This window comes from Corvus hawaiiensis, chromosome 3 (genome assembly GCF_020740725.1).
Source record: "Corvus hawaiiensis isolate bCorHaw1 chromosome 3, bCorHaw1.pri.cur, whole genome shotgun sequence".
NCBI lineage: Eukaryota > Metazoa > Chordata > Aves > Passeriformes > Corvidae > Corvus > Corvus hawaiiensis.
Genome location: NC_063215.1, coordinates 109389139 through 109402141, shown reverse-complemented (window position 1 = coordinate 109402141; position 13003 = coordinate 109389139). Strand labels below are relative to the sequence as shown.

The following is a 13003-nucleotide window of genomic DNA, read 5'->3' as shown; positions in this document are numbered from 1 at the left end:
CAGCTAAGAAAGCCTTCCAGCAGTGAACTCCAGAATTCTACATTTCATTTCAAAGAATAAAGGATAGTAGAGAGAGAGTGTAGGTCTCTTTAAAAAAAACTGTCTTCTCTAGATCACACAGTTTGCAAAACTGATACAGTAACTACCTGCAGACAACTCCAGGGAGTATGTCAGTTTCTTCTCCTTCTCCCTTCTAATTGTTCTTAACCTGGTGGGGTCACTGACACCCACGAGATGAAAGGGAAGTGTAACACGGGAAACACACCATGTGTCAACACAATTAACACCCAGATCAAAAATGTGAATCAAAACAGGAAAAAAGTTGCACACAAGGCACAGTCAAAGAGAATTGAAACAAAAAAAACCAAACAAATCACATTTCGCATGTGTTCACTTTATCTCCACTGGAGGAAGAGATTTTTCTCACATAGCTACAACAAAAATAGTTTTTATCAGGGTCCCTGCTGCTAAGCACACAGAGAAACAGGCCTGGGCTGCCATATCCCTTTCCTGCAATTAACCCATAATAATTGATACAGTACCCAAGTCCATACACTTCAAAGCCCCACACCTACTGCCACAACTCCTGAGTCTCTGCCAGGCATCATTGCTGCTGCTACACACAAATCCCTTGTTAAGGCAACAGCTCAAAGTACATTAACTCTGCCAACAGGACAGTGCCAGTAACTGCCTCCTCCTCTCTCCCCGTTGCCTCTTCAAGCCTGTTTCAATAGCACAGCTGAGTCTTAACCACCCCCTCACAGGGGCTCTCCCACTCTTTCCCATTTCCAGCACCATGCAGCACCACACTGCCTTTCCTGCTAATTTTGCCATGTATCCAATGCTGCTTAGAGTCAGCTAAAGAAGCCAAACCAGCAGAAAAAGCAATCCAATACAAGCAGTTTCCCACAAACTGTATCACCTCCAATAGGAATCCAACAAGCACTAGAACTGAAGACAAACAAACAGCAGAGCTACGCAGTCTCCTCTGCAGGGCACAGTTCAGCTGTACTGTTCAACAGTCCAGGGCTGCTGCTCTCTGTGCTGGCACTGCTGTCCCAGGTCCAGCACCAACTTATCCTGAACACCAAGTGATGTTCTGTGCACTCTACAGCCTCTGAAACAGCCGCACCAGCACCACTGAGGGGGAGGCACAAACTACTTCACTGGGCACTGGTGCCAAAAGAAAAGTTCAGCTCTATGACTACAACCTAGTTCAGCTGGAAAATTTCTTCAGAATCCCAAAACTCACAAGTATAGTTAAGAAGCACATTCATGTAGGAACTGACTTAGTGATATGTGATAACACTGCAAAGATGAGTAGACAACTGGGCTGTAACGGGATCTGACTGTGTGTTGCCAAAGATTTGTCTCTATCTGAAAGTCCAGATTTTAGCTGGGATAGCCAACACATTTGTTAACCTTCACTTAAGAACACGGTTTCCTTCCCTTACAAATGGAGGTTACCACAGCTTTCAGTCTGTCAGTATTTTGCAGGCCAGGATGTGCAACTGGTGGGAAGACCTCGAGCTTGGCACAGTCCTTCCTGCACTAGAGGAGTATTCCCTTGAACACACCTACTGAATACACTGCACCTGCTAAGAGCTGTGCCTACTACAGAGGAGGCTAGAAACACATTGATTTCAAAAACACTACTTAAGTTGTCCCAAGGACATTATAACACACACTTCAGTGGCTCAGTTCCATACAAGCACCTTCCTATGCTCAAAGGGCTCAAGACTTACCCACTTACCTAAGGACTTTTAACATCATTCAAGAGTCGTCTTACCACAGAAAGATCAGCCACTGCTACAAAACAAGTCTCAACAACTGGAGCATTTTTGAGTTTTAAACACATTTTCCTGGGACAGGAAATGCCATTGTCATGTGTACCTTGGTGGCTGCTGGCCAGTCAAGCCTAGAGGTATAGAATTGAAAGGAAAGAAGTCAGCAACCCCAGATTTAAGGCAAGCCACACTTATCATCCTGACAAGAACAAACACAGGGGGGGCTGCTTACTACTTCTCTTTACATCAAGTTCTCAAACTCATCTATATACATCTGGATAATCTAAATGCTTTTCTGCAGGACTACCATATGTTGAGACCACAATGTTTTAATACACATCTTTCACTTGGGTGGAGAAGGAAGAGGGAAAGACAACTCTACAAACTCTGTTTGTTTTAGCACTCCCCTCCAACCAACAGTGTAGTCTCTGTAGATCATATTTAATGTCCTCATTTGGTGGATCCATGAAATCTTTCCTTACAGTATAGAGAGTAAACACTGGGGAGAGAAGTCTAGGATTAGAAGATTAACTGAAACAGAGAAAGATAGCAGTGTGATCCTCTTCAAAGCTCACAAAAGCTTAATCTAGTCCTAATGTGCCACAGAAATAAGTCAACAAGAGATTAGACTAAAGAACAGCTCAGTTTGATATTTGATTAATGACACAGTGATATGTCTGCAACTCGAAGTACTTAGAACAAGACTCTTAAGAATAATATCCAGTCTTTCACAAGCCAACTTCCAACCTCTTCAAAAGCACCAAATTGCATTTCAAGGGTCTTCTCAAACAAGCAGGATTTCTCATAGTATCTGAAGGTTCTACAAGCATTTAATCACATTTGCTATCCAAACGTTCACAGTAGATAGCATGTTCATTTTTCTACTTAAAAAAATTAATTTTATTAATTTATTAAATTAATTTTAAAAGTTTAAAAGGAAAAGCTGCATTTCTTAATGTTTGTACCAGCAGTATTTTATTTTGAAAGGTTTCAAAATAAAAATCTCAGCACATAACATGTAGGTCTTCAGTAGCTGTTCATTTCTATAGTACTATTAGCTTTAGAAAATACTCCAGTTCTGTGTCCTAACCCTCAAAATCATTACTTACTGTGCTTTTCCAAGCAATTTATTTGCTACCAAGTCTGACATACCAGCAGTATGATTTCCTTTTAAGAAATCTGAACTGCATTTCCTTCCTATCCTAATGACAAGCTTAAGACTTTGCTCCCTGAAAGACAAATGTTAACTGATTTGAGGGCAGCTTCAAGGCAATGTTTAAAATCTTGACAAAAACAGTTCCTTAGCTCAGGATTACAAAGTATTTAAGAAACTTAATTCTCTTAAAAGCAAGATGGCTTCTTGCTTCAAGAAAAATGATTATATCAAGAACCTTAACCTCATTTTCTACAGCAGTCATTTTCACTATTATTTTATGTCTAAGCAATACATTAAAGGAGGCCAAGCTTCCGTCTCCATGCCTAGGAGTTCACATACTTCAAGTGACTGCTCCTCCCCTGAAATCACGGCTGTGATGATTTCCCTATTAGGCAATGGGTTGACAGACAGACTGAATTTTTTATTTCACAAAAGTTTACAGGTCCCCAAGTACATCACACCACACAGACCAAGGTAAACGAACACCTACGGGTAAAAGCCAGAAGATCCTTTCTTTCATGCAGAAGAGGTCGAGGAGGGGAGGGGAGGGGAACAAGACAGCAAGTTTGCAGGCAGTAGTATCACAGGGTTGTGTTTAAAGAGACAGCTAAAATAACTGCACTTATTCTTCCACTCAGCAGTACCACCCTGCTAGAGGAGATAAGAGGTGAGAACAACTTTTCCAAGTATACACAACATAGGGAAAGCAGTCCTAACACGTCAGTAAAAGCAGTTGACACATGTTCTCCAACAAGTTTCTGTAATTTTCAATCCAAGTAAAAAAACTCCACCTTGCTATCCTGGAACCATTATCCAATATACTGCTCAAAAAGACATTCCAAATATTTTACTGAGACCAGTAAGAACTTGTAAATTCAACATGCTTATCTCTGAGGTGATGGTGGGAAAATAAATGCATTATAATTTGACACTAACTACAGACTGGAACCTGATTCTGATGGCACTGGAGCAACAACTGCGTAAGAGTAAATTAAGTTCTACTCTCAAATATCAATTCACTGGAAATTGCATTCTACATTCCACATCTACAATCTGTACAACAGCTTATCAGTTCAAGTCTTCAGCATTTCGGCTTCTATTCCACTCCTTTAAGAGAAACTGACCATGACCTGCAGTAGCAAACCCCACCTTGCCACACAAAAATCAACAATATACAGGGCTGAAAATGCAACCACCATTTGCTCATCATCTGCACTGAAAACAAAGCTGAAAATACATATAGGACAAGAAAAAAATAACTACATGAGACATCTCCCCTCCCAGTAAGGCATACCAGAATATCTCTCATACAGGGTGTAAATGGAGGCCAAGTAACCAAGCTGTGAACAGAAAATCCTTCCCCAAAAGACACTTTATGCAGTCTTAGAGTTTTGCCAGATCTCCTACCTATTCCTCCATGATAAATAAGAGCAGGGCCATTCTTTTAAAAGAAGCTGGTCTTTCATAAATCATTTCTGCAAAGACCCAAGTGGACTTCTCTTTCACCTTATACTTGATATCCTATTAGTCCTGCTTGTAAGTTCATCAAATGGGCATCAAACAGGAATTCCAATATCCAGCTTACCTGCATTTACTCAGGTAACTTCTTCTGGATTGCCTTGGATGCTCAGTAGCGCCATCTTTGGTGGCAAACATTCTACTTTAAGTTCTTCCAACCTTAAAGAGAAGCCAGCTACTAAGCATAATAAAATTAGCGTAGCTTTTCTTTTTTTTCCTGTTTAGTTAATGAAAGGAGATACTTATTTAGCTTCAAAGATCACACTTAGCACAAAAATCTACTATTCTCACACTAAAATGAGATATAAACCAGTCTTGTTACTTCAGGGAGTGACAACCCCGTGGAGCAGCCGGAATTCTCAGTGACAGATTCCAAACTGAATAGATAACTTTACGAGGTTGTTCACATGCTTACACATCCTGTGGAGACAATTCTAGCACTAAAACAGGGATGTGGGCTCCCTCCCAAACACAAAGGGGAACAGTGAGCTCCTTGCTTTGCTGCAGAGCAAGAGCTCCAGTTAAACACCAACAGGTAGCATTAACTTACACCCTAGAACATCTCCCAGTAACTCATCTCTACACCTACAGAAAACAATGAGCATTACCTTCAAGTCCCAGGAGATACAGTCAGCCAAATCAGAAATAGCAGTGTGGGGGAAAAGACAAATACCTAAACTCCTCAGATTTACCTCCAGGATTAAGCGGGCAGTGGTTCAAATTTCAAGTTTAAATGCCTTCCTCCAGCTTGGGGAGTTGAAGGAAGGAACTTTAAAAGTTCTTACAACTTTTATATTCAAAGCATTTCAAAAAAGCTTGACAAACACATGAAATCTTGCTTCTCTGGAAATGAACACTACACAGAATACATTATTTCAGAAATAAACAGAAGCTAAAGGTCAGGCAAGTTAGTTACCAATGCTCGCAGAACACAAGTTCCTATTATGCATTAATTTGCTCCTAAAAATGCCTTGATTATAATCCTTATCCTAAAAGACATCACTTATTTCTTATCAGTCATTTCTTTGCAGCTAACTGAAACAGCAGACATCAATCCGAGCAGTCTTTTCACATATATCTCAAACTTGCTCATTTGCTTGTTCTGGTTATTCAGACACAAATCCCAACCACAGAAGTGTATTCACGTAAATCAACTCCCTACACAGCACCGTGACCTTAAAATCAGCTACAGGATGAGATAATAATTCTTTGTATCATATCAAGAACAACCTTCCAAAAACAAGGAAAGCTACTTCTATCTTTCCTCCAGGACATCTCAGGAAGTTCAGGTTGCTGAAAATGTTTTTAAAAAAGAAACCCAGTCATGCTTCAGCAAGAATAAAGTCTAAAGAACCACCATATGTAAGTATTTCTGAATTTTTTCAGTTGTTGACCAATGGCAAATACAGCATATCTGCCTATGCAGAAACTTGGAAAATATTTTTTATGCCTTGTTCACCTTAGATAGTTGAGGTTAAAGACAAAACCTAAAATACTAACAACTGGTATAGTAAGTTTAAGAAGTAAATGCAGCCCTTAGCAAAAAGTTGAAAAAATGCACTCAGGAAGCTTGCAGATCACATTGTAGGCACAGCATGCAGCAACAGTAGAAAAAGAAATTAAGTAAATTAAAAAACAAGGCAACAACTCCACCTGATTTTAAAGTTTAAAACATCCCATTCAAAGACTGCCATGAATATCAAAAATCATCCCAGGGATGGGGTCTGTTCATAACCACAATGTAAGAACAGAAGCAACTTCAAACCTGACTTATGCAAGGTGACATTTGAGTGAATATTGGTAGTTTTCCTTACGAATGCCCTTGAAACTTCCATGGGCTGTGATAAGACGCACAACGATCTACTAACAACAGGCACAAAGTTAAAACTGCATTTATTACAGTGCTGAAGTGAAGCCTGCGATCACGCTGGTGCTGGTGGTTCACTACCAACCCAACAAGGACATGGAATTGATACCTGCATTTCCATCTGCTTATGACATCTGGTTTGGAAGCCAGGTAAACTCAAAGTTGGGGAGGGTGTGACACTACCACCAGGAGATAAGTGCTCTTCTATTACACTGGAGGAAAATCCCCAGCCCTTCTCCCCCTGACAGACCTGCTCCTACCCAGGCTGGCCAGCATGAGGTAGTGTCCCTGTTATTATTAGGGCAGGAAGAGAAAACAATCCCTCATCTATCACAGTACCTCACTCCGGTCAGTGCTACTTTATTAGTACAGTCAGTAAGCAAATATTAATCACTGATATTTAAGCAAACCACAGGGACTGCAGTTGACACAAGGTGCCTAAGAAGTATCAGGACTCTTGCAAGACATGGCTCAAGCATTCCTGTCCATCCAACATGAACAAGAGCTGCCTGGCCTCCTAAACCAGGACAGACTGTCATGTTTAAAACAATGCTTTTACAACAATTCAAGTTAAAGTGTTCTGTGCTAGAACTATTTCAGAAATGTTTTTAAGTTGCAGGCAAGTGAACATGAAAAGGAAAGAATACAGCCTTCCTCAACTCCACTCACTGCTTCCAAAATAATTCCAACCAAAAAAACAAAGAGCTATTGCTATTATTTGAGCAGGTGCTGTAACACGATTATTGATTTTAGGGTAAGCTAGAACGTAACAGCTGTTAAGCAACACTCAGTAATGGTACAGGAGGAGTTACAGGTCTCTCCTGTTACACTGCTGCTCTTGTAACTACTCCAACCTATCACTCTGCTTTATTTCACTGTACAGAAAGCCCTTCTGCAGGCAGGCACAGATCATCCATAGCTGTACATGCAGACCCGATCACCTAAGTTGTTCCGTGACTAAAGTTCATAAGCAACCAAGAGTGACATGTGCATGTTTCCACTGCTAATGATGACACAGCTAATTACAGGACACTTATTACAGGTGTGCTGGCACTTTTATGACCTTGAGAAAACGATGCACTAATCTAATGCTTTGAGATTACTAAACGACGCAGTGGCAAAAACCACAGAAAACTGAAATCAAAGAAAACTGAGCAGCACTGGGAGGGAGAGAAATCAGTCCTTGAGCAGTAAAGCAGTATCATAGCCTCAGTTTCAATCTCTGGGCTCTTTTAAATTATTCAAATTGCAGTGCTGGCAAACACATTCAAACTTTTCCTGATGCTCAGAAGCACTGCCTTCTCCTCCCTGTAAATCAAGCCAGGTGAGTTGGCACTCCATATCTCCCAGTTTATAGTGCAGCTAGATTTCCCTATCTCTAGCTGGCTTGCAAATCAAGCAATTGAAACCAATCGTGGCACATAGCATCTGATAGGTTTTATTTAATTGTGCCCAGTCCAATCGTTCTGCTTCCAAATTAAGTGAGAGTTACACAACAAAGATGTCCAAACAGTTCAGTGTTCCAGTGCAGTGCTAAAAACCTCACATGATCCAACTCAGAGCTCGAGTCAGTACAACCCTCACAAGTCCCAGGTGCCCCCTCGCCAAGCGTACGGCAGAGACACTGCTACGAGCACCCAGCTTTTAAGCCGTTCTTGAGGAATACCCACACTTTAAAAAACACACTGCGCAGACTCCAGCACACCCGAGGCTGAACACCCAGCCAAAGCCATGTCCCATCCCCACCAGGGGACAGATTACAGGCAAGAGCAGCGCTGACAGCGGAACGCACCAGCTCCATGTGGGGGACGGGCCGACACAGCTCAGTCCCCTCCTTCCCCGAGCTGCCCGGGGCTGCTCCCTCCGCCAGCCAACTCGGCCCCGGGAAAGTCGGCGCCCTCCGGGCTATCTGGCTCCGGTCCCGGCACTGTGCAACGCTAGTGCCCCCCGCTCCTCACGGGGGTGAGGCACACACGGTGAGGCCCGGCCGCACCGCAGCGGGGAATAAGGTCACCGACAGTGGCCCCCGGGCCGCCCCTGCTCCGGCACGGGCCGCCGACTGCAGCGGGGGAGGCCCCGGCCGCAGCGCGGGGAAAGCGGGGTCACCCCGCCGGGGAGCGACCGCGGGCCAGGCGCAGGGGCCGTCGCCGCGGTTTCCCCGACGCCGCTCGGGGGCGGGCGGTCGCCCACGCCATTTTGAGGAGGGGGGAGACACGGGGGCCTTTCCCCCGGCGCCGCCCGGCGCCGCACGGCGTCGCTGGGCCACCCAGCCCTGCGCTCCGGGCCGACCCCGCGGGCTCAGCCCCGCCGCCGCCCCCGGTACCGCCGCCGCCGCCGCCCCTGGGCCGCGTTACCTGCCGGGGCGGGCCGGTGGCGGGCCGGGCCCGCGCGCCGCGCCGCGTCCCTCGCCGCCATCTTGTCCGGGTTTAAAATTAACTCCCCGTGACGTCAGAGCTCCGCCGCGAGACCTTTATCGCCCGCCGGCGGCGCGCGGGGCGGGGCCTCGCGAGGGGCGGGGCCGGAGCCCCCGAGGGCACCAGCGGGAGGGGGGAGCGCTGAGGGGCCGGGAGGCGTGAGGGCAACGCGGGGCTGGGAGAGAGAGACACACACAGAGAGGCGTACACACACACACACACACACACACACACACACACACACACACACACACACACACACACACACACAGCTGCCCGGCTCAGCCCGGCCCCCGGGCTGAGCTGTGGGTGGGTGCCTCCCTCACGGCCCCGCACCCCGCGTCACGCTGAGATGGAGCAGAGAGGCTCCAGCGGGGCACAGGGTGAGGAGCCCCCAAGCTACACAAAACACCTCCTCAGGCTGCGCATCCCTCCGGGATCCCTCACGCCCTCGGCCGCAGCAGCCGGCGCAGCTCGCTGATGTGGAGCGCACAGCCGGACCGTCACCCGCGTGCTGCTGTCCACCTCCACCCTCATCCTGCTGGGCCCTCGCGTCCCATTTCCACCTCTGCTGGGCCCTGGGGGCAGCCAGGAGAGCGACCGGACCGCTCTGCATTTCCAGCCGTAACCCCAGCTCCGCACTCCTCACTGTAGCAGTGCTGCTGCACTCGGGCTGGAAACACGCAGGAGGACAGCTCTCAATGAGAACAAGCCATATAAGTTTCCAAGGAACCAAACATTCCTGCAGGTTCTGGAGTTTGCAGGAGTCTTGTTCCTCTCAACCCGAACTGACCTTGCTTCATGCTTTTAAAAGGCCAGCTGTGAAAGGGAGCTGCCCTTACTGCACAGAGTTTTTAAGTCTGTGAGGTCTCCTATGGCTAAAGGTTGTGTAAACCTCCACAAGCAAATTGGTCAGTATGACCTTGTCACTTGTTAGAAGAACACAATGTCCAATAAATCGTCATGTGAAGTGAGCAACAGGTTTGCAAAACCCCACCTCACTGTGGCAATGCTCTCTGTAGAAACCATTTTTCTCAGTCTTTAGCTGTGCTAACTTATTTGGTCCTGGAGAGGCAGCTTGTGAGTGACAGCAATCTTAAAAGCAAACAGAGTTTGGTTCTCCCAAAACAGAGGTGGAGGGAAAGCTTAGAAGAGATTTTCAAAGTAAAAACCAACTAACTATCATGGAAGCACCTAAAACTGCTTTCCAAACATTGCTTTCCACCCTTTCCTATTGAAGTAGCGCCTAAGGGGTTTCCTAACATAGGGGCTCATGATACCTCCTGCTGTGCTTACACTGACAGCCCTTGTGTCAGAAAGTTTAACATCTACAACACATGAAAAAGAGATTAAAATATCTAAAAGATGCTGTAATCACAGCAAGTGAGAACTGCAGAAGGATACAACAATCAAACTACTATCATATATTCAATTCTAGTTATGACACTTGGATTAATAAAATATGCAGTTCTGTAAAAGAACTTCATTATTCTAGATTTACATCAGCATAAATGGAAGCAGGATTCAACCCCTTAGTACAAAAGCGTTCATATGAATGCGAGAAAAAAATCTAAAAATGTTGCCATTGGCCTTTTGCAGTTTTAATATCCTCTACTTATTTGGTGAAAATGAGTGGGCCATTGCTTGTCCTTCTAACCTCATACCAAGCCAAGGAAAATTTTCTTTCCATCAGAAAGAAGGCAGAGCACACTCTGTATGCAGTGGTATTTCAGAGATATTTCAGGCAATCAGGCAAAGGGAAATAGCTTGAAGTAAAACACATTGAAAGCTAGAAACACTGTTAGCTGGCAAATTTAAGATTCAGTAGCTCAATATGAAATCTAAAAAAAACAGGGGGGAAAACGCCACAATATTAAAGAAGTTTCCTAATTCTGCTTTGTTCCTGGTCAAGTCTGGAACAGTTTATGCAGAGAAGAGTAAATAGTGCGTGTTCAGACAGATAGATTTCTGCTTCATGCAACAGGATTTGCTGCTGCTGTAACGTGAGAGCAGAAGTCGAGAACTTGGAGGTCAGAAAGCTCAGCCTTAATTCTGTCCCCTTATGTTTGCAGGAAGGAAGAAGACATTTTCTGAGCTGAGGGTTTTGCTATCAACATGTCTTCTCCTGGTTGCAAAGGTCCCCATCTCCACCACAATCCAAGCTATATTCATCTGAGCCAGGCTAGGAAAGGAATTAGGATTGAAACTGCTTAAACTGGCTGTGGATTTGGCCTGGAAGTAGCTTGGGAACAACTGTGCAAATCACAGGCAGGCTGTGGTGGGAAGCGATTGCTGGAGCAGAAGGACACGTCTGACCCGCAAGTGCAGGCTGGGCCAGTAGTCCCCTCAGCCACCAAAGTCACAGTTTTGTACTACAGACAGCATCTTCTCCTGGATTTGGCCATGCTGCTCTAAAAAGTCTGCTGTCCCAAGCTTGTCCCAAACCCACTCTGGGCCAGTCAACAGCACCAGTGTCACCCATGCAATGAGCCAAAGGCAGCTTGGAGAGCTGTCCCTTCCTGCAGCTGGAAGGGAAACAGCCACCACAATGTCTCCTGGTCTTCGGGCACCACAGCATGGCAGGGGACTGGCCAGTTCCTGACTCATGCAGGCAGAGGCACCCACTGGACACTAGGAAAGGCTGAATCAGACTTGGGTTCTTTATGTCTTTCTGTATAAAGTGTTTCTCTATCCCCATCAGCTAACCTGTGCAATACAGTTGGATTTGTTTAAGATGATCTGTATGATGACAAATCCTTAAGCCAAACACCTACCTGAAGCACGCTGAGCACCACTCCTGGGCTGGGGAACAGAGCCATGTCCCACCTTGGAGGGCTGAGGGTCCTGGGATAAGCTGGAGACATCTCCGTTGGTGCTTCTGCGCTTACCAACCTCTTTCCTCATCTGGTTCAGGCTGTGGAGTCCAAACTAGTGACCAGGTGATTCCCACTCCTTCTTCCAGATTGTGCAGTGCTGCAGGCAGTCAGGAGCTGAGGACAGACAGCTGTGAGATAAAGGTGGCTCTTCTGAAACCCACCCTGTCCGCAGCAATAAGGCACCTCCAACCCTCTGGCTGCAGTTGCTAGGACCACCCAGGGCTTCCCAAGGAATAAGACTGGGGAGGCAAGGAGAGGCCAGCTCTGCAGTGGTGAACCAGCACTAGCACTGGGAACAGCCAGGGCAGGCAGTGGTCAGCTGCCCTCCCACCAGACACCACCAAGGGAGCTGTGTCACTAAGGGAAGTCTGAGAGGTCTTAACAGATTCCCACTGGGAAATCCGTCTGGATCTCGGCCTTGCTCCCAGAGGCAAACACGCGCCCTCCCAGAGTTTGGAAAAGCCCTGTAAGGCACTTTGTCTTGCTTTTTTCTAAAAGACACCCAGGCTGCAGTACCACAGCCCTACTACTCATGGACTTCATCTACTCACAGCTTCCCACCTCTTCCAGCTGGAACGCTCCTCCCTCTGCTCAGTGCCAGCTGGCCCTGGAAGATGTGCTGCTCCCTGAGCCCCTGCCCACTCTGCAGCTGGATCCTCCCGTTGGCTCCCTCTTCCCAGCACCCATTCCTGTGCCCTGCCCACATACAGGAACACGCTGCTCGGTCCTGCCCAGGTTGGTTGATGTTTGCCTCACCACCTCGGCAAAGGTCTCAGCCCTGTAAACAGGTAATCTTGGTTTCATATGCATTTTTTTCTGGTGCTTCACATTTCCCAAGGGCACCTCTCTCATATTCAGGGCTGCCTTCATTTGTCATACAGGTGATCTAAAAGTTGCTGTGCGTCATTAGAGAGTGCTCAGCACAGCCCCGAGCTTGTAGCTACCTGCGAGTGTTTGCATAACCTGGGGCTCACACAAGAAAAGCCAAGGTGAGACACGGTATGAATCCAAGCCTGGTTGTTCTTCTGCAGTGAACTCCAAGAAAGCAGAGGCATTTGGGAGCAGAAAACAAGTTGTGAAGGAGGAGGAAAAATCCATTTTACTAAATCTCCTGAACCTGAAGCTGTCCCACATGCTGAAGAGATGCCTTTTTAGCTGGCCGCAGGACAAGTGCTCAAGAAAGAGAAAGCAGCTCCTCCCATACCACTAATTTGTAGCAAACTGAGTGGGAAATGTCTCATTCTTCCCTGATACTCACCCAGGAGCTGCTTCTCTGGGGAGGAGCACTGAAATAACATTGAATTTTAGCCATGAGAGCAGCTCAGAGCAAGTTGCTAGGCACCAGCTGCAAGAACTGCCTGCAGGTGCACTTGCAGGAGAGGTTG

At 46.2% G+C, this 13003-nt stretch overlaps 1 protein-coding gene across 5 annotated transcripts in view; it reads right to left on the bottom strand.

The window, feature by feature from the left end:
* Positions 1-12139, bottom strand: part of ATL2 (atlastin GTPase 2) — a 41300-nt gene extending 29161 nt beyond the window's left edge. For 4 of the 5 annotated variants that reach the window (XR_007202293.1, XM_048297326.1, XM_048297327.1 and 1 more), the window contains exon 1: positions 11517-12139. Coding sequence is in view for 4 of the 5 variants with exons in the window: in XM_048297326.1 (XP_048153283.1) it covers positions 11517-11646 (130 nt within the window). In the remaining variant the exon portion in view is untranslated. The remainder of the gene's footprint in view (positions 1-11516) is intronic. The other variant, XM_048297328.1, reaches the window with a different exon arrangement.
* Between the last annotated feature and the right edge of the window lie 864 nt (positions 12140-13003).